This window comes from Antechinus flavipes, chromosome 4 (assembly GCF_016432865.1).
Source record: "Antechinus flavipes isolate AdamAnt ecotype Samford, QLD, Australia chromosome 4, AdamAnt_v2, whole genome shotgun sequence".
Classification (NCBI taxonomy): domain Eukaryota; kingdom Metazoa; phylum Chordata; class Mammalia; order Dasyuromorphia; family Dasyuridae; genus Antechinus; species Antechinus flavipes.
Window position 1 is genome coordinate 434,803,698 of NC_067401.1, and position 21,126 is coordinate 434,824,823.

Below are 21,126 nucleotides of genomic sequence, written 5' to 3' on the forward strand. Positions count from 1 at the left end.
TGTATCAGAATGAGATATGACAAAAGAATTTGGTGGAAAAAAAAAGAATTTTGTCTTGAATCTCAGCCTCCTTGACCTTGGCTATCACCTATGGCCTGACCTTTAGAAGGATTGAGACTGCCAGGGAGTCTCAGACTGGGAGGGAGGGGGAAAGGTGTCAACAGTTTGTGAATGTTCAGCATCCCTAAAAAGATTTCCTCATTCAAAAGTAAAACAAAATGGCCTGTCAAAGCAAAACCCAGTTGTCCTTTTTCATCTTAGTGGTGTCTCTAATGGATTTCTCACTAATAAATTCACATGAGAAAGTTTTAAAAACAAGTCCTTCCCTCTGAAATCTAGATTGACTTCTCTCTCTTCGGCTCCATCAGGCAGGTAATTAATCCCTTAGTAGAATAATCATTATCACTAAAAATCCACTGCCAACTTAAAGCCAGCTCAGCAACCACCCAGCTGCTCCTGCTCCCCCTAAACCCCCAATCTAGCAGGAACAGCATCACCAGAGGAAATGAGCTCTCCCCACCCAAGCCAATTGAGTCCTGATTGCAGGCCAAATTATTTCAAGGAGCTGCCCATGCAGATAATAAAAGAGATTATTATGGGTGTTATTAATCACCAGCACTTCACACACTGATGGGCTGATAAGCAGGAAATGACATCCCCTCTTAATCAGGGCAGACAGTTGCTGCATCCCCGGTGGGCTGGGAGAAGAATGACAGGAGGGCACCTTCTTCTCAGGGCTGCTGTACGACAAGGATCACCCACAGCCCGGGCTATAGCACAGCTTAATCCAAAACAGCAAATACCCCCAGCGTGGTGCCATCGGGGTCAAGAGAGACTCAGGCAGAGAACGTGTTAGGTGTTCACCCCATCATAGCTTCATATAGGACCCACCTACCCTGTCTGTTCAATCCTGGTTACAGCAAAGGGCACACAGCGGGGTCAGCCTCCGTGGGAGATCTGTTCAGCAGAACATGCTCCCTGATGAAAGGATGCATTTTAAACACTATGAAGTCAGCAGGGTAAAACTGAAATGACCCAGGTTTGTTTTTTTAAAGTAGGAGGACCCGAGTTCGAACCCTTTCTCTGCTCCTTGCGATATTGTGGACAAATAAGTGCAACTTTTTTGACCCATTCTCTTAGCTGTAAAACAAGGGTGAGAGTAGGGGAAGTTCTTTCCTAATGTCCTTTACGATTCATTCTTCAAAGTTTCTTCCAACTCTTGCCCTCCTCTAACCAAGTCCTGTTAGTACTTTTCCTGTGAAATTATATTCCATTTACAGTGTATATATCTCCCAAGTAACAATTTTGTTTTGGTGTGTATTGTCTCCTCCTTTAGATTGGGAGGCAGGTACTAGGTTTTTGCTATTCTTTATACCCACTGACTGGCATACAATAAGCACTTAATAAATGTCTATCCACTACCTATTTTGTAGGTCCTGTGATGAAAAGAGCTTATGAGCCTTTTTGTTAGAGGATCCTGCTTTATAATCTAGTCCTCACAGCACAGGATTAGAAAAGATCTGGATTCTCATGCAAGGACCCCTTCCCATCTACCATATCACACAAGACCTCCTATCTCCCATACTCCTAGTAAGTGGACTTCCTGTTTTTTGTTTGTTTGTTTGAAGTATAGTACAAGAAAACAATACAACCAATGTCAGGGCAGTTTCTGTTTTTCTCATCAGACTCCATAGGACTTAGATGGTAGTTCAATGGACAGAGCACTGGACCTGAGTTCAAATCCAGCCTCAAATACTTACTAGTTGTAGGACCCCCAAGCAAGTCATTTAACTCGAATAGCCTCAGTTTTCTTGTCTGTAAAATGAGCTGGAGAAGGAAATGGCAAAACACTCTAGCATCTTTGCCTAGAAAAACCCAAATGGGGTCAGGAAGAATAGACATGACTGAGAAGTGAACATGAAAAAATCTAAAATATATAATGATATTAGAACACTGCTATAGCACAGGGGTTGGGGAATAAGACCACTAAATACATTTAAGGGGTTTCCACTAGGGTAAGACTTATAGTGTCAGCAAATCCATTATATGCCTAATAATAGGCATTTTGCAATTGGATTTAACTTTAATATAATCTCCGTTAGAGCTAGAGAAGAAAGCCATCCAGATTTCTACCTGCAGACTAGAGCCATTCTATAGCAACATCTCTGTGTGACACATTTCTCCTAGGGCCTGCACCTCCAGAGTCATTTCCTCATCTTTATGGCCCATAATCCTTTTTCCCTCACTTGGTATTTTTATCTCTCCCAAGGGTAAGCTCCTCTAACCAACAGCACCTTAAAAAATAAATATCCGGAAGCTCGCTCCCGTCCCCTCCCTGTTTTTGCTTCCTTTGTTTAACAATTCATTTTTCTTTCCCAGTAGGGACATCGGCCCTGACCACCATCACGAGAATTCTGCCACAGGCCTGGCAGTCCGGGGCTACAAGCAATTCACTCAGATGCATGGCCACTGGCCAAGCAGGTTTGGGAAAGCCAACTCCTAGAAGAATTAGGACCTCATTAAGGCATGGGTGAAGGAAGAGGAAGTCACCCAGAGCAGGACTGACTGGCCCCAGTGCTTTGTGATGGACAGCCAAGTTAGGAGGAAAACAGAGGGCTGCCTCGAGTCTCAAGGTAAAAAGAACCTTATATTCTGGGCTGGTCTCCAAGATCAATGGGTGAGGCAGGCAATTCCCAAAGACCTAGTTACTAGCTGAAAAGAGAAGTAGACCCTGCCCTCCTTTTTTTTTAAGTACTACACAATATTTGTGAAGCAGAACAGGTGTTCACAAAACTATTGGTCCTTAGAGTAGCCTCTGTGAGAAAATCTACCTGTTCTGTGTGCCTCCCCTGCCCCACCCAGCAGAATTAATTGACAGTCATGAAAGCAGTAGCAACAATACAGGATGTTTTGTTTTGTTCCATTACAGTTGGGGGAGGAGGTTGTCATTGCCAAGGGAGAAAAAAAAAAGGTATATAGTTAAGACTTTTATAATCCAGGGAGCACTGAATCTAGCCTCTTCATTTCACAAATGAGGAAACAAGCTAAGAGAGATGAAGTGATTTACTTCAGATCACTCAGGTCAGCATTAGAATCTGGATCTCCTAAATCTTAGGTTGCTGCAGGTACCTAGCCAACAGAGTTCTTTCCTGAATGTTTTTTAAAATTTTGTTTTTAAGCTAAAATGACTCATGGATAGGCAAGAATAGTTCCATGAATCTTCAAAAGCTGTCACTTATTGGAACATTGAGATTGTCAAAGGAATTATTTAGGAAGAAAGAGTAAGTGACTTGCCTAAAGTTACATACAAGGCTCCTAAATTCAACAAGCCTGAATATTCTAGGTTCTAGTCACCAAGCTGGGTGGGTGCTATTAGGCAAAAGCCCCTTGTCCTGAGCCCAAGCCCTAGGTTCAAATCACAGAACAAAGTTGAAATATCATCTCGGGAAAAGATCCTTAAAACTCATCCCAGCCTCATTCTTCCACCTGTTCCTAATGCAGAATTCATTTTAACAGTTCGCAGCACTACTAAACATCTCTGTGCAGGATTGTATTGATAATTGTTTAACTGGAAGCTCTCCAAAGGGAAAAAAAAATCATGTATGCATGACAGCTTTTTAAGTTTGATGTGCATTATTAACATTTTCTCCATCATTTCCTTAAGTCTAGAAAATTAACAAAAGAATAAATTAAACCTTGATTTGTACCATTTGCTGAATTTCTTAAATGTAAATACACTGAAAATTTATCAGTTAATAGCTAGGTGGTACAATGGATATAGGCTGAAATCAAGAAGTTTTGAGTTCAAATATAGTCTCAGACATTTCCTAACTGTGTGACTCTGGATAAATCATTTGACTCTGCATGTCAGTTTCTTTATCTATAAAATGATTTGTAGAAGTAAATGGCAAAACACTCCTGTATCTTTGCCAAGAAAACCCTCAAATGGGATCAATAAGAGTCAAACATGGGTGAAAAATGGGCTAAACAACAACAATGATCCAGTTAAGTCAGTTAAACTATTTGCCTCAGTTTCCTCAATAATGGGAATGATAATAGCATGTACCCCGTAGAGTTGTTATGTCAAATGAGATCTTTGTAAAGCAATTAGCAGGGTAGCTGGCATGTAGTAGGCACATTAATAAATGCTTATTTCTTTTTCTTCTCTTTGAGCCAGGATGATCTGGCTCCAGCCCACCAGTGCTTGTGGAAGGATAAGAATATAGGATTTCTAACAGATCATTGACCCCAAAGCACTAATTTTACAAATGAAAAGAGTGATACCTTGGTTTACCATGTAATCTAACCCATTGTGACCTATGGAGAAAGAAACAGAACCAAGATTGAACCCAGGAACTCTTCCTCCAAATCCAAGACATCCCCATCAAGTCACATCACTCTCACAATCCAGATTGCACTGAGCATAACTTGGGCAAAGGTGAGGTAAGTCAAATGAGAAATATTCAAAAGGAATCTCAGCTGTTTGTTTAAGGCAAGATTGGTGGGATTGGGCTTGTTCTGGACACATGGGAGAATAAAACAACCACAATAATAATAATCATCTACCTAATTAAAATATTAACCCTCCCCTCCCCTTTTACCTTCTTCTTGGACTTAAAGACATTACATCTGAAGACGTTGCTGGAACCATCTCTGGCAATGTAGCTAAAGATCTTTAGATCTTGAGAATCATGAGACACGTAGAATATCCTAAAAGGAAAACAAGCAGAGAGAAGTTAATTAAGGAGAAGATCCTAGTCAGAAACCTCTAGGAACACATTGAAGATAGAGCCAGATAAGGTCACCCCATGAGCAAAGGCCAACTCCCAGAACAGGGAAGGAAAGTTAGCCTGAAGCAGTTTCCTTCCCAACATGTTCCACAAGGGATGGAACTTAAGGGAGTTGCGGAGGAGGGGAGAAAGGGAAATGGTAACTGGCCCAGGCTAGGGGTTAACTTTGTCTTATTGATTTGTGGTTGAGGAGACAGATTAATTTATTTGTAGGTGACTGGATTGGAGAGAAGGTGAGTTACCTTGTCAAAGAAAAGAAGGAGATATCAATCATGAATATTAGAGTTGATATAGAAGAGATAATTTATTCTAATTCCCTCAGAGAAATGAAGGTAGCTAAGTGGTACAGTGAATAGAACACTGGGCTAGGATTCAAGAAGACCTGAGTTAAAATCCTAACCTCAGACACTTACTAGTTATGTGACCCTGGCTAAATTACTTAAACTTTGTCTACCTTTGTTTACTCAACTGTAAAATGGGTATGATAATAGCACCTACTTTGTTTTGAGGATCAAATGAGGCAATATTTGCAAAGTGCTTACTATAGACACCTGGTACATTTGTTGTTCAATCATTTTCAGTTATGCCTGACAGTTCATGATCCCATCTGAGGTTTTCTTGGCGTGATCCTGGAGTGCCTTGCCATTTCCTTCTCCAGCTCATTTTACAGATAAGGAAACTGAGGCAAACAAGGTGAAGTGACTTGCCGAGAGTCACACAGCCAACAGGAGCCTAAAGGTAGATCTAAGTTCAGGAAGATGAATCTTCCTGACTCCAGAGCTGGCACTCTATCCCCTGTTTCACCTAGTAGACATTCAATGTTTAAAAATAAACCAAAAAATCCTGATGTCCAGGGAGGAAGAGAAGGATAGGGAAGGAACTTAGCCAAAATTATAAAATCAATTAGTAGCAGAATGAAAGTTAGTCCAAATAGAAAGCATGCTTATGAAGAAAGAGGCTGCAACCCAAGAAATGGTGTCACAAGCCAAGAACATCTTACCCTTCTTTCTAACTTGGGGAGTAAGAGAGCAGAGTGAGGGAGAGAGAAGTCTATCTGGATCACCTAGATCCCAGTTATGAAGTTAAGCTAACCAGGTCCTTCCAACCAGGGAGCCAAAGAGGTAGTTATTTATGGCAGGTTAACCAAGTCCAGAGAAAGAAATGCATTCCCCTCTCCCACCCTGAGCTAAGAAACAGCCTGAGAACTCCAGAGCCCCTGGGAATTGCAGCTCCGCTTCCCCTTCTCCCTCTCTCAGTGAGCTTCCTTGGTGGTCTTGCCACTGGGGGTGGGATAGCCTGGCTTACTGGGAGATAAGATAGATCTAGAGATCCTTCAGTGCAATGTGGCTTTCAAAGAGAGGTTTAAGAGACTGTTTATATAAGAGAAAAGTCAGAATGCCTTCAGTCTGCTCAGCCTGGCTCATTTCGTCCCCCCATTGAGTAGGGGGAGGGTTTAAATGGCCATAGAGCTGTCCTCAGAAAGTTCAGGCCATAAATTGCTTCTGTGACAAAGCCATCTGTCTGTGTGCATTTCTCTGAGGCATCTTTCCTCAATAATAAAGCAGGACATAACTTATTTTTAGAATGATAAAACAACCCCTTTGCCTTTATATAACCTGACAACAGAGAGCCCTATCACAACCGGAGAGAGCAAGTTAGGAAATCTAGGAGCGGCTCAAAGATGGCGGGTGATGATGGGCACGAAAGTCTGAAAAGGGAAAAGGAGAAATGACCTCAACAATCAAGGCCGATAATCCTCTGGTCCTTTACAGGCTGCCTCTGCTAGCTTAGTTAAGTCCCCTAACTTAGTAGGGGAAGAAAACAAGTATTTATTTATTAAGCTCCTACTATGTGCTAGAACAGGGCTAAGCATTTTACAAAGACAGTCCCAAACACAACGGAAAACTGGGTGCCTTTATCCTGCCTTGTGAGATGGCTATGTTAACAAACTCACTAGCTGTGTGTAGCACCAGTCCTTCCAAGGTCAACAAAAGGGCCTTCCTAATTTAGAATTCTGGACTTTGGGATTAAAAACATATTGAGTGGTTGATGTTATTACTTTCTTTACTGTTGTTGAGTTAAGTTGCATTTAACTCTCTGTGACCTCATTTAGGGCTTTCTTGGTAAAAATACTGGAGTGGTTGGACATTTTATAGTTCATTTTATGGGTAAGGAATGAAGAGTTAGTTGACTAGACCAAGGTCACACAACTAGTAAGTGCCTGAGGCCAGATTTGAACTCAGGAAGATGAGACTTTCTGATTCCAAGCCCAGTGCCTTATCCACTGCACCACCTATTTGCATTATGTTATTACTATTTCTTCACAACATGTTAAGTGCCTGCAAACGAGCTATATATTCCCCTCAAGAGAAAGCAGATTGAGTTTTTTCAGATGCTTCCCACATAGAACTACTTTGCTTGCAGCTTTTTTATTTATTATTTTTTAATGGCCCGAAAGCAGAGAGCTACATTTAAAATGAATAAGAGATCTATGAATGTGAGCTGGAATACCTTTGAGACATAAAAGTTCTGAAAGTGTGCACCTAGTGGTTGAGGTAAATCCAAGGTTAATCTAAGTTACCTAGACTTACAAAGGGTAATTTCAGCTAATCTTATGACAATCTTTATAAGAGTATAGCTACTCTCCTGGATTCAGAGATTTACTACATCTGAATTACAGATAAAGAATACTTCAGTATTAAAAGCAAATAAACTCTAACTAAAGAAAAAAATCGACTAATTGGATTGGAGAAAATTTCCAATGAAAGTCTGCCAGTGACTTGCCTTGTCATCAAATTGCTCTCTAGGACCTTCAGGAGTTCTGGGAATCAAAGCCAAGTGCTATCAGGCCTCAGGCCACATGGCTCTCTTGGGGATGTAAAAAGGGTAGAATATAGTAAGGGATTTCTATTCTTCATGATTCTAACATCTCATGTCACCTCGAATATGCTTCTGTTATGGTGAAATTCTAAAAATGGAGGCCATGACTTGACACCAAAGGACCAATTAATCAGAGGATGCAAAGTTGGGTCACATCCAGGGAGATGCTAGTAAATGATTAACAAATGGTTCTCTAATGAGAAGGGAAAAAATACTTTTGGAGGACACATTTTTAAATTTAATTGGCATCATTAACATTTTCTCCATTACTTTCTTCAGTCTAGACAATCAACAAAATAATAAATCAAGTTCTGATTTGCAGCCACGGCCAATTTGTGAGGTGCAAATGCTCACATTCAAAATTTAACAAGCAGGGACAAATGGCATATCCCATCCTCCCAGTGATGGCCAACACCAGAGTTTGTTTTTTATCAGCCCTTGGTACTTCATCTCTTCTTTTCCATTCCTCCTTCCCCCATCTCAGAATGATTCTACTCCTTGTTCCTCTTCTGGAACCCTCCATATCTAGCATAGAATGCTACACCCCTTGCTATTGGGTGGCTTCCTTCCTGTGGCGCTGAAAACTGGAAAACCAATCAGAGACACCAGAACGTGAATCTGTTCCTCTTTATAAACCTACTTTTCACCCGTTTCAGTGCAGACCCAGAGAGAGGTTTTTCTAGCCTCTTCTAGCCTATGAGAGTTCTCTGAGTTTGAATATATAGCTAGAAGTATTATTGCTCACTGCCTTAGAATTATAGTCTACTACCTTTAGTTTAGGGCTGATTTTTTTGCTTCTTAGAACCAGGGTAGGGGCTTTTTATATAGGAGATAGATTCCAGACCCAATGAGAGAGATCTGGCAGTGGGGTTTGGGCCACTTCTCCACTGTTTTAAGAGAGAGAACCAGGCTGAGAACTCCAAGACCGAGCAATAATCTTCTTTGCAGAACCATGATTGAACTCCTTTTCTCTTCTCACCATGACCACTGCACCTCAGATGTTGTATGTTTTTATCTCTCTCTTCCTGTTCTGCTCTCCCACTCCTGACCATCTCCTTATGCCTCAAGCCTTGTCTTGTGTATGAGCTACAACAAATGTCTCCTGTTCTTGGTGGGAATAACCAGGTTGTCCAGGGCAGGTTCACTGGACCAGGACAGGGGCTCAATTTAGGTTCTCCCAGACTTGTTTCCTCAATCAACAAGAACGCAAATATTTATTAAGCACCTCAGGCAGTTGATTTCCTTTTTCTGGTGGTTCTAACTGTTAGAAAAGTTATTCTGAATATTGAACTGGGATCTGGCTCCCAGGAGCTTCCATCTACTGAAGCTCACTTTGTCCTTTGGGTTTATACAATCAGATTGATATTTCCACATGAGAATCCTTATTTTCTTTTCTAGGAGACATACATTCAAATTTTCTCTAGCCATGTTTCACATAACATGTTCCCAATCCCATCACTAATCCAGTTGTCCTAATCTAGATGCATTCCAGCTTTAGAAAATGTCCTTCCTAAATGTGGGAGCCAAAACAGCACCAGATGCTTCAGAAGTGCCGTGACCAGTATGGTGAGGCTGGAATACACATCTTCTCCTTTTATAACTGTAGGTTAAGGTGACATTGCCATCAATTTATATTGTTTGTTTGGCCCTATAATTCTATCCTCTCTTGATCTACGGGGAACCTGATTCTATCATCCAGCACATTAACAAGTCCTACAAGCTTTACATCACTCATTAATTTGATAAGCATGTCGTCTATGTCTCCTTCCAAGTTACTGATGCATGTCTTCATCTAAGTCATTTAATCAATTTAATATTGAAAGGAAGAAAAACAAATGCAGAGCCTGGACATCCCACTAGACACTTAACGGCAAGCCAACATTGATTCATTAATTACCACTTGTCAGAATGAATTTAAGTTGGAAAAAAAAAATTCTCATCTGTCTGTGATGGTATGGGCCAACCTGAAAGCAGAGTAGTTAGAATATAACCACAAAACAACTTGAATCCTTTAATTTAATCAAAGGAGGGAACAACTTTCTTTTTCTCCCTAAAGTCCAGGCAGTGAAGAAGCTATTCTGGGTTTACAGAGATCCTGGGTAATGTCTAGAGCCCCTTTTTTTACAGTATTCTTTAGCAGAACTCTGTGGCTGGTTGAGGATGAGATTTTTTTTTTCTCTATGTCCTCTACCACATTCACACTAGATAAGAGAAGAATCTGACCTCCATGAAAAAAGAGATGGCTTACTTTGTTAAAGTGGCTCATTAAAGAGGGATTTCAACACTCTCCCAGCAGTATCTCTTATTTAATTCTGTTCTGACTGGCTTTTAGAATGTTTGGCCTAGGCAGACTGAATTTAGATGCATCCATTTTTGGAAAGAGCTACTAATTAATGCTCTTAGGAAAGAAGGTATTTAAAATAATTCAACAAAGTTTTATCAAGCACCAACTTGAACCGGGCACTGAATTAGGTCTGGGGACACAGGAGAGTTCCTGCCTTCAAGAAGTTTACATTCTCTTGGGAGGCTACCACACGTGGGTACATTTATCTGGATAGATGAATAAGTACAAGATCATCTGAGGAGGAAGGTATTTCAAGGGGAGTTAAAAGGAAAAGTAAAAAGAAAAAGTGATACATAAACTGAACCTTGAAAGAAATAGAGAATTTGGGAGGGGGGAGACAAAGATTAGGAGAGCCTACATTCTAGGCAAGGAGCAGACAGGCTACAAGCAAGTTTAGTTGGAAGGAAACAAGCATAAGTGGAATTAATTTGAAATAAATATGGGAGCTAGACTGTAGAGGGCTTGATATGCTAGCCTGAGGAATTTGTAATGTATCCTAGAGGCAAGTCACTCATAATTTTTGAGCATGGGGATGACATAATTAAATGCCTGCCTTAGGATATTAATTCATCTATTGCAAAGTGAATAGACTGTAGAGGATAGAGAATGGATTCAAGAAGGATGCTAGTACAAGGCTTCTATAGTGCCTGCAATGTAATAAAGACTTGTTGAATTGAATACTTGAAGTCAGAAGTGATATGACCCTGAACTGGCTATTTAGGGGTAAGACAATGAGCTCCATTTTGTTTATATGGGTGTCCAGATGGAGACATCAAAGGGATATCCAACAGGTTTCTTGTAAAGCAAGACTAGAATCAAGAAGTGGGATTAATAATAATAGCTAGCACTTATTTAGAGTTTACTATGTATCACAAACTATACCAAATGCTTTACAAATACCTCATTTGATTCTTACAATAGCCTTGAGAGGAAGGTGTTATTATGTCCACATTACAAATGAAGTAAAATAGATTTGCCCAGAATCACACAGTTAGGAAGTGACTGAGTCTGAATTTGAATTCAGGTCTTTTATACTCGGGGTCCAGCTCTTTATCCGATAGGCCATCCAAGATGAGGGCAGAATATGCGAGATTTAGGAACCATCTGCACAGTGCTGATAATTGAGTTTATGGAAAGAAATAATATCACTTAAAGAGAATTCATAAAGAGAACAGGATCCAGGGTATTGCTTTATTTTTTTTTTTCATATAACAGGATATTGCTTTAGGGGAAATGCTTGATTAGGAGGCAGAAGAAATGGTTAACCCATTCCAGTTTCAGAAGAGGCAAATCCAAAAGAAATCATGATTAAGAAAGCCAAGGGAGGAGAAAGTATCTAAGACAGAAGTGGTTCACACTATTCTATACTTCAGAGAGATCAAAGAAAATGGGGAAAGCAAGAAGTTAAGAACTGAGTGGGAGGAGAGGAAATGGAAGCAAATGAATATAGATGATATTTTTCCGGGGGCAGCTAGGTGGCGCAGTGGATAGAGCACCAGCCCTGAAGTCAGGAGAACCCGAGTTCAAATTTGATCTCAGACCCCGTCTAGCTGTGTGACCCTGGGCAAGTCACTTAACCCCAATTGCCTCAGAAAAAGAAAAGAAAAAAAAAAAAAAGATGATATTTTTCTCCCTAGAAACTTTCTCTCAAAGTGAGAAGAGATAAGTTATGATAGCTTGAGGGGACATCAGAGTCAAGGAAAGATTTTTTTTTTTTTTTTTAGCAAAAAGGAGGTGATTTAATAATGACCTCAGGCAGGTTGAGGAAAAAGAAGGGTAATGAATTGTCCTCCTTTTTCCTTGGTCTCTCTATATTAGGAAGCTTAAGACGAAAGAAGGAATCTTTCAAAAAGAAAAGAAAACAAACAAAAAAACCTGATCATATTTATCTGAGATGTGTTGTGGATCTTTCTTTTTGGGAAAATGATATTTTTAAATGCTCAACAAAGGACCAAGGTAAATCCTATGCAAAAGGAGCTGGTCAGTTGACATTAGCAAATGTGACCACCCACCTCTTCCACAATCCACCATCTTACATGCAGCTGAATCCAGCATCTGTTTGTTAACCACTATATATTCACTGCCTAATCATTGTTGCCTGTAGGAATCAAGGATATAGTGGTAAATTACAATTCAGATCTCCATCTCCAGCTGAGGCACCAAGGCTCCTGAATGATCTTCCATGCTGAGGTTCCATCACTGGAGAAGTATATTTCTATTGTACCATAGTGTTTATTAGGAGGTACAACCACAGGGGTAGCAATTACAAGTACATCCTCTGCCTTGGGCAATTTTGGTACCCAGTCACCAGCCACAGCAGCAGCTTCTTCTGAGATACTTGGGAGCTAGTGCTGAAAGACAAGGGCTGATGACCCTTTCCTTCTAGTTTTTAAACATTCTTCCCTCATACAACTGCTCAATCACATGGCTGTAGCTCAATCAAGTCAGTAGCTGAACCAGAAAAAAGCATCTCAGTTTTTAGGATCTTTGCCCTCTCTGAAAGCCCCCATCCAGCTTTGGTACATTTCAGACTCATGCCTAAGCATTTGCTGGGAAGATACAATCAATCCCATCCAATCTCAGGTGACACTACCAAAAACACATTTTACTTTGATAGAGCCAAGCTCTTTCAAATTGAAAGAGTTTTTGATGCACAGTTTGACAGATGTAAACCTTTCCTCCTGCTTCTAACCTGCACTTACTGTTCCATAATTAGGAAACAGATGTGATGAGTCTCTGAGCTAGCAGAATTCTCTTTCACCAAACAAAGTACCAATTTTCTTAGCAAGTGAATTCTGCAGGAAACAAGGGGCAGATGTCCTCGCTAGGAGCTCTGTCTGATGTGATCCTGATTCTCCGTTCAGCTGAAAGACAGGGTGCCCAGTCATACACAAAAGGATGGAGGTGGGGTCTTTGGAACAAGATACCAAATCTTATTGGAATAAGAATGTTCCAATATTCTTGGAATATAATACCAAAGGTATCTATAATAACTTAAGTCTGGCACAAAGAGCTCAAGTATTCATAAGAGTGCTTAATAAATAATTGTTGAGAGCTGAGTCAAGAGATCTTAGATGGGGTCTAGGATCTGTCTCTAGAACTTGCTTATTATCTGACTTTAAGGAAAGTCCATTTCGTTTTTCTGTGCCTCAGTTTCCTCACCTGCCAGAAAAGAATAGTAATGTATATTAAGCATTTTCATCAAACTGGGTACAAGTAACATACTACCTTTTGTGCGTGTATCCTATTGAGTGAAAGTCAGCGTGGTGTAATGGGCAGAAAACCAGCCTGAAATCAGGAAGATATGGATTCAACTTCTACCATGTATGCATACACACATATATATGTATATGTGTTCAATGTGTATAAACACATTTATATATACATACACACATACATATTCTATTATGACCTCTAAGCACTCCAGTACAAATTACAGGGCAAGACTAGAGACAATTTCCTCACTAAAAGTTCCTGATACCAATAAAATAAAGGCTAGTGTAAAGAAAAAAAATCTCTTATTAAACTCTTAAGCTCCAAAAAGACAGGAACCATATTTTATTTAACAATTTCATGTCCTCCAATACCTAACAAAATATTCTACATACAGAAGGCACTCAAATATCTATTGAATGCTTCTTATATCTTCATATATATTCACATAAATGGGTCCTGTCTGTCTACCTTACAGTAAAGCGATAAGGATAATTCATATATACATATATATTTTATAATTCTATATTATATGTGCATTATATAATATACAATCACATATATATACATTCATCCTTATCTATATATCTATATTTGCACACACATATGAAAACTTTCCAAAGAATCAAAGATAAAAACATTAGCTATTATTATTATTTGAATTTATACTGCTGCCACCTCTTCTTCTCTGCCCCCTCCCCAGCTCTTGAGTGGTAGGAGGCCATCACTAATCACTCTTCTGATTTTGGTCCACAGATCCTAGATTATGGGACTTCCCAAATGTCTTGATTAAATGTATGGATTTTCTGATTCTGACTGTAATCATATATTTTCAGTACCCTAGATACATATACATTTGGGTGAAAGCAGCCTCTCCTTCAGTCCTGCTGAAGATACATGATGGCTCCCCAAACCAAACTGCACTTTAGAGCTTTAAACACACGTAATAATTTTGAAACTAGAACAGAAAGGGAATAGTAACTCCCTAAGTTCTAGGTTTGACCCTTTGCCAGCCCATGTCAGCACTAGCTTACCTTAAAGGCCATAGCTTTAAGCATGTCATAATTTTTCTTTTGGGAGCCTGGAAAGCTCAATACCTCCCTTATTCCAAATCATAAATTCCTAATAGGAAAAGGAATAATTCTCGGTAAAGAGGCTCATGGGTATCTGTCACTTTACTGTTCACAGAACTCTGTACATATATTAAAAATGGTTTCTGTTATTTGATCTTCATAATAGTTCCATGAAATAAGCAATGCAATTTAATCTTTCTTTTTTTGGCAAGGCAAATGGGGTTAAATTGATTGCCTAGGGTCACACAGCCAGTAAATGTTAAATGTCTGGGGCTGGAATGGTGCTCTATCCACTGTGCCATCTTGATGAGGTCCTGATTACTTGATGGAGTTGGCAGAGGAAGCTGGAAGTACTGATAAATTACTCCCTGAGACAATCAGGGAAGGGCACTGATGGGGATCAGTTTTACCTTACAATCCCACCCTCTGTGGAGGTCTTGGGTAGCCCCATCTTGCTGTGTCAGCCAGAAATTCAAGTCATATCAAACACGTGAGGTTAAATTTCCCTCTAAATCTGTCCATGGCTCATGCCACCTTTGCTGAATCTCTTTTGAGGTTATAATTTGCATGGCATTCTGCCTCATGGTGTCTTTCCAAATTTCTTCTTCCCCTGTGCCATGTAATGTCTTTCCTCTCAAGCCCCCATCATGGCTCATGGTGTCTTTCTCTTCCTTATGTCTAATTCATTTAGGGTACTAAAATCCTCTGTGGATTTAGCCTGCCAGTTAATAACATTCTACTATCTCATGGAGTATTCCCTTTTTCCTGGTTAATTGTGAATTCTACTTAGGAACCTGTCTTTTCCATTGTTACTTGTTAAAAATCGCTTTCCTTGCTGTGTGCTTTCCCAACTCTATTTCATATTTATCACTCCTGGTATCTCATACCTCTTCATTTTGTCTGTAACCTCTTCTCCTAAATAAACCTACCTTTTGCCAAAGAGAAGGGCCGTTGTGAATTCTTCACAGTCTGAATCCTAACATTTAGTGCTATACCCCAAACACATCATTTGCATCCTGAACACATCAATTTAGCTGCCCCAGTCTTCCTTTTTTCCCAGAGAAGAAAATTAAGGATTCAAAACCATATAATTTGGAGGCAGATAGGTGGTACAATGGATAGCATACCAGATCTGGAGTCATGAGGACCCGAGTTCAAATCCAACCTCAGATTTACTAGTGGTATGACCCTGGGCAAATCATTATACCCCAATTGCCTCCCGAAAAATCTCCCCAAAAACCATATAATTTGATTCTATATTATGACTGACAATCTTACTCCAGATAGTGCTTCAATTTCTCTCTTGCTTCAGTTTTGCCCTTCTCATTTTGTTGATTTCCTTCTGTTGCCAATCTGGTGTTCTAATCCCTGCTCTGCTGCTTCCTGTGTGACTCAGTTATATTTTCAGAATTACTTACTGTGTGAGTAAGGGGGTCACAGTGAAATAATGAGACTCCTCTGGCAAATCAGTCATCCGCCTCATTAATTTATAACCATGCTTTGTGTGTGTTCATAACACATAGACCAAGATCATTTGGCACTGATGGAATCATCAATTTTCATGGACTTTCTTATTTTAAAAGAATTGGAGAAATGTGAACTCTGTGAGCTGGGAAACATCTTAAAGTAGGATCCCCTTCATCTCTTTGTCTTTAGTCATGTGAATGCCTTGACCATACAGGAGAAGAGATTGTGCTCTTCTTGAAGGCTTCCAGGGATGGGGAGTTCACAGCTGCTCAGTTCATTTCCAGGGCTTTACCCGTCAGCAGTCAAGAAAGCCTTTCTCATATTTAACGGTTTTCTTTTAGTCAGACAAGGAGGAACCACACCAGCTTCTACCACCTTCTGACCTCTTCCCCTCCAAAATTTCTTTGTATACTTCAAGACTAACTCCTCTTTCCACTAATGTTAGGGGCTTCCCATTCATTATAACACTGTCCCCACTTACTGAGGATACCACCAGGCTTGGCCCCTTACATGAGCTTTCCTAATTCATCTCCTCTCTCCCTACACTTACAATGGAGATAATCAAAAAGGCTGAGAAATAGACTTCCCTTCCCTTTAAGGAGTTGTAGGTCTCAAGATGGGGGTAGGGAAGAATAAAAGATTATTTTGTGAGCAGAACCAGGAGATCATTATATACCTCAACAACGATACTGATTGAGGATGTATTCTGATGGAAGTGGACCTCTTTGATAAAGAGAGCCTTAATTGATCAAAGATGGACAGAAGCAGCTACACCCAGAGAAAGAACACTGGAAATGAATATAAACTGCTTGCATTTATGTTTTTCCTCCCGGGTTATTTTTACCTTCTGAATTCAATTCTCCCTGTGCAACAAGAAAACTGTTTGGTTCTGCACACATATATTGTATCTAGGATATACTGCAACCCATTCAACATGTAAAGGACTCTTGCCATTTGGGGGAAGGGGTGGAGGGAGGGAGGGGAAAAATCGGAACAGAAATGAATGCAAGGGATAATGCTGTAAAAATTTACCCTGGCATGCGTTCTATCAATAAAAAATTATTAAAAAAAAAAAATAGAGTCACATCCTAAAATTAAAGAAAAAAAAAAGATTATTTTGTATTGGTGATTGAGATGAGTTCCCAATCAGTGCAGATGTTCAAAAAGAAACTAAATGACCATTCACTGAAGATACTGTAGAGGAAACCTAAGTACTGGTGGGAGATTAGACAAGATAATTATAAGCATCTATGATGCTCAGAGGAAGGACTTGCATGGATAGCTAACTATATCTTATTAAGAAAGAGTTTTCCTCCTTCCTCAAAAGGAGCAGTACATGTTGAGAGATAGAACAGTGTAAGATTGAATGAAAAATGAATGAATGATTTAAAGTATTTATCATGTGATAAGCAATGAGGATAAAATAAGAAAGAGCATAGCTTTCAAAAACGGGTTTTCTAATTACAATTACAATATACATTCTACATTCTAATTACCATGCACTTAGAAGGATTGGGCTCCAAGTAGATAGGAAGTCCCTCAGGATGTACTATCACAACCTATGGCAATGCCTAAGGGTCTAAGAGAAAGCATATGTGAGGTTCAGGGGACTAGGGCAGGGTAGATAAACAGATAAGGACACCATCTAACTGGAAGAAGTGAAAAAAAGTTTTGAATGGCCAATCAGGAAAAATACAGATTTAAATTTCATCTATTCTTCAAAGCATGGTCAAGCTAATGAATCTTTTTGAGCTTCAGTTTCCATATTTGTAGCATGAGCTTAATGATGCTTATGGTGCCATATCGGTGTTCACCAGGTTATACAAAGGGGATCAGTTTTATTTTTGTGTTTGTGTCCCAAGCACCCTCACAGAATGTGGCACACAGTAGAGAGTTAGTAAAATAAATGCTTAGTGACTGATAGATTAATCCCTCCTTTACTGGGTGTTGTGAGGCTGGAATCAGAAAATTAACAAAAAAAACTGTTTTATAGACCTAAAGTGCTATGTAAATATAAAGGCAATTAGACAGGAACATTTTTACAGAAGCACAAGAGAAGTTATAAAAGAAGAAAAACCACACGAGTCCCCTATTTACTCATGTTACTGTCCCTTCAAAATATTTAGTCTGGCTAATAATTGTCATGATCTATGATCGTGTGACTCTAGATCCCACAATTATGTCTAGAAAGATGGAAGGCACTTGAGAGCCACCTCGTATGATACTTTTTTTTTATAGATGAGAAAAGTGAGGATCCAGGAGGCTAAGTGACTTGCCTGAAATAATATCAAGAGAATGAGTCAAAGTTGGGGCAGGAACTCAGGCCTTCTGAAGCATCTTGCAGTAATCACAAGTCCATTCAAAGTCTACATGTCGTCTTCCCACCATTTTGTCAAGTCCTTAGTCTTCATGCTTCTAAGGTAAAGTGTTTAGTGACACCTTCCTTTTCAGTCTTTGCAGAAACCAAATAAGACTGGTATTTTTGTTGTGTTATATGACATCAGGGTAAGGTGACTGGATTCTTTCTTCTATGTTCAATTTGTTCAAATCTTTTTTCCAGGATCAAATACATAAATATTTCTATTCAACATTTATTATACAAACTCTACTTATTAGTGTTTACTTTATTTATTATTATTTTATTAGCTGCTTAGCAGTAATTTTATTATTTCTATTCTAATTATATTTATTGTAGTGATTGACTATATTTGTATTGTTATTAAAATAAATAACATCATGATTTACTATTATTCTACATATGCAAATTTTGCTTTGTTCTTTTTTAAAAGGATTCAAATAGGACCCATTGAAACCTCCAAGAATTATGATGAAATTTGTCCACTACCTTTAAAGCACATGGTGAGTTCTATCAGTCAATAAAGAGAAAAGAGGATATGTTGCAACAATAGCCAAATGCCAAGACTTTCTAAGAATCAAGATATTCCTGGTTCTGGGGCAGAGAATGCTCCTCAAAACACATGATCTGCTCTTCTAGTATTGTTGCTGTTTTTATACATGTTGGATCCCAGGACCACCTGGATACAAGGAGAGAACCCATATAGCTTGGAAGATGGGGGTAGGAAGTCTAAGATCAAAGAGAACAATTTGGAATTAGCCAATTGGCTAGGGAAGGACACAGAGCTCAGGATGCTTCTCCAGAAATAATAGCAATGCTTCATTAATAGAATATAAGCTCCCCGAAGACAGGAATTTTTCTGACACAATAGCCCAGTGTTTAGCACTTAGTAGGTGTTTATTAAATGTTCAATTAACTAATTTGAATTGGAATAACATCTCTTCCCCCTCAAGGAGTTCTTTCAAATGTCTTTTCTTCTCTTTGTATAGGAGCACCAAGGTCCAGCTTCAAGACTGCCTTATCTTTGTGCGACCAGAGAATTCAGATCTGAAAGTGATGAGATCTTAACTGCTGCCTAATATCCTGACTCCCTCTCCTGAGTTTCATTAGGACAAAGGGACTTTTTAACCTTTTCTGTGCATATCTCCACTTTTTCTCTCAGGAGCCACTTTAGAACAAAAAGACTTTTTCCATGTGTATCCTATTTGAAATAAACCTAATCAGGGGAATTTTCCACTTCTCATCTCATCTGAAGTTGTCCAATTTCTTTGCTTTGCCCAATTCTGGGTTCATTCATACTCTTCCTTCTCCATATAATCTTTCCCCTTACTCTGCTGGGCTGCCTCTCCCTTATGGAGGAGACCGACAAGTTCATCACCCCAGTAAATGTTCTTTGCTTGATTTGGACATAGTTTGAAGCCTGAATTCTTTCAGAGACGCTACTACAACATACACCCTGATATCCCAACATTTTTGGTATACTCCAACTAAAGGAATCTCAGAGATTATTTAGTACAAAGGCCTTATTTCAAAGATGAGAAAATGGACACGTAAGAGCTAAAGAGACTTCTTCACTAAGGTAAGTCCAAGGCAGAGCAGGGTGATGACACCAGCTCTTCTGAATCCAAATTTCATGGTCTTTCTGTGAGACTGCACAGAATAGATAGAATATTAGTATTGGAAGAGATTTAAAAGATGTCCAAATCAAGGTTCAAAGGTAGGTGACCTGTCCCAGCTCACCCAGCTTGGAGATAATCCTGGTTCAGGTTATAGGTTTATGGGTTTAAAGGAGGAAGGAACTAGAGGCTCACTAGTTCAATCTTCTTTTGAATATGAGGCAACTGAGTCCCCCAGAGTTTAAGCAATTTGACCAAATTCACCCAAATTGTCGATGGCAGGCTTGGGATTCGGACCCAGGTCTTCTAATCGAAATCCCATGACCCTTCTGCTGTACCATTATCTCATTATAGCATGTCAAATGAGTGAGATGGAGAGAAGGACAAAATAATTTCTCAGTTAAGAGAGCAGATTAAAAACTCCTTGGCAAAAATCCATTACTGATCCCCAAATTGCTCTTGTCATCCAGTTCTTTGCTTATTTTGCTCCTACAAACAGAATGAAAACAAGAATGTACAATTTTTTGAAGAGGATTTTAGACTTATGATTTCAATGGAGCAGGAAACTTCCTCTGTTTATGCAGATTGGCCATTAATAACTTAGAAATTTGCATTGCAAGATTAAGGGGACTTATCCAAAATCACATAAATTGCACATGTCAGAGACAACACTTGACCCTTGCCCTTCCTGATTTCAAAGGTCAGCCTTTAATCCACTATACAATGTGGCCTCTTGCCAAGAACACATTTTAAAGAGAAGATCTCATGACCTAATGGAAATTCAGGCTTTTATAATTAGTAAGGCTCTAAACCTCAGTTTCCCTTTGGGAAAATGTGAATGACACTACTTGTACAATCAAGCTCATAGGATTATTTGTGAGGGAAGTGCTTTAAAAAACAAAACATTATAAATTTGTCTTAATAATAATGATGCTGATGATTCACATGGGTTTTGCCAAACCAGTACAAATATGATATTATATATATATATATATATATATATATATATATATATATATATATATATATATTCCTTCATCCAGGCAGGAATAAGGGAAGGGGTGGGTGAAGACAGTCAGTGAGACTAAAGTGTCTCCTGGGATCAAGTTCATCAGCAGTTATGGGTTTTTGCTTTGCATTTAGCTCGTTAAATCCATCTTCATCAGCGTGACAAGGTCAATTGCTTCCTTGGATCTTCGTCCTTCCATCTCTAAGCAAAGGCAATTGGAAAATTTGGGCTCATGTGCTCCTGCCAAGACAAAACTTTCTCTTTGCGTTTCTCCCCCACCCTTTTCTTAAAAAAAGAAAAAGAAAAAGAAAATAGACAGGAACTGCTACTGCACTGTATTAGACCACTGGTCTTGGCTTGGAAGGTCAGTCTGCATCT

General features: G+C 39.3%; 1 protein-coding gene and 1 long non-coding RNA gene across 4 annotated transcripts in view; one reads left to right on the top strand and one right to left on the bottom strand.

Annotated features, from left to right (window-relative positions):
* Positions 1–21,126, bottom strand: part of NOS1AP (nitric oxide synthase 1 adaptor protein) — a 371,378-nt gene that overhangs the window by 68,070 nt on the left and 282,182 nt on the right. For both annotated transcript variants that reach the window (XM_051999131.1, XM_051999132.1), the window contains exon 5: positions 4,602–4,710. In XM_051999131.1, coding sequence (XP_051855091.1) covers positions 4,602–4,710 — 109 coding nt within the window. The remainder of the gene's footprint in view (positions 1–4,601; positions 4,711–21,126) is intronic.
* On the top strand, positions 1,438–19,560 carry LOC127562991 (uncharacterized). 2 transcript variants are annotated; one of them, XR_007953856.1, is made up of 6 exons: positions 1,438–1,590; positions 2,380–2,633; positions 4,178–4,443; positions 18,006–18,187; positions 18,557–18,626; positions 19,113–19,560. It is a non-coding gene; the product is annotated as an uncharacterized LOC127562991 (long non-coding RNA). The 2 variants fall into 2 exon arrangements; XR_007953857.1 differs by lacking the exon at positions 18,006–18,187 and having other exon boundaries at positions 19,113–19,559.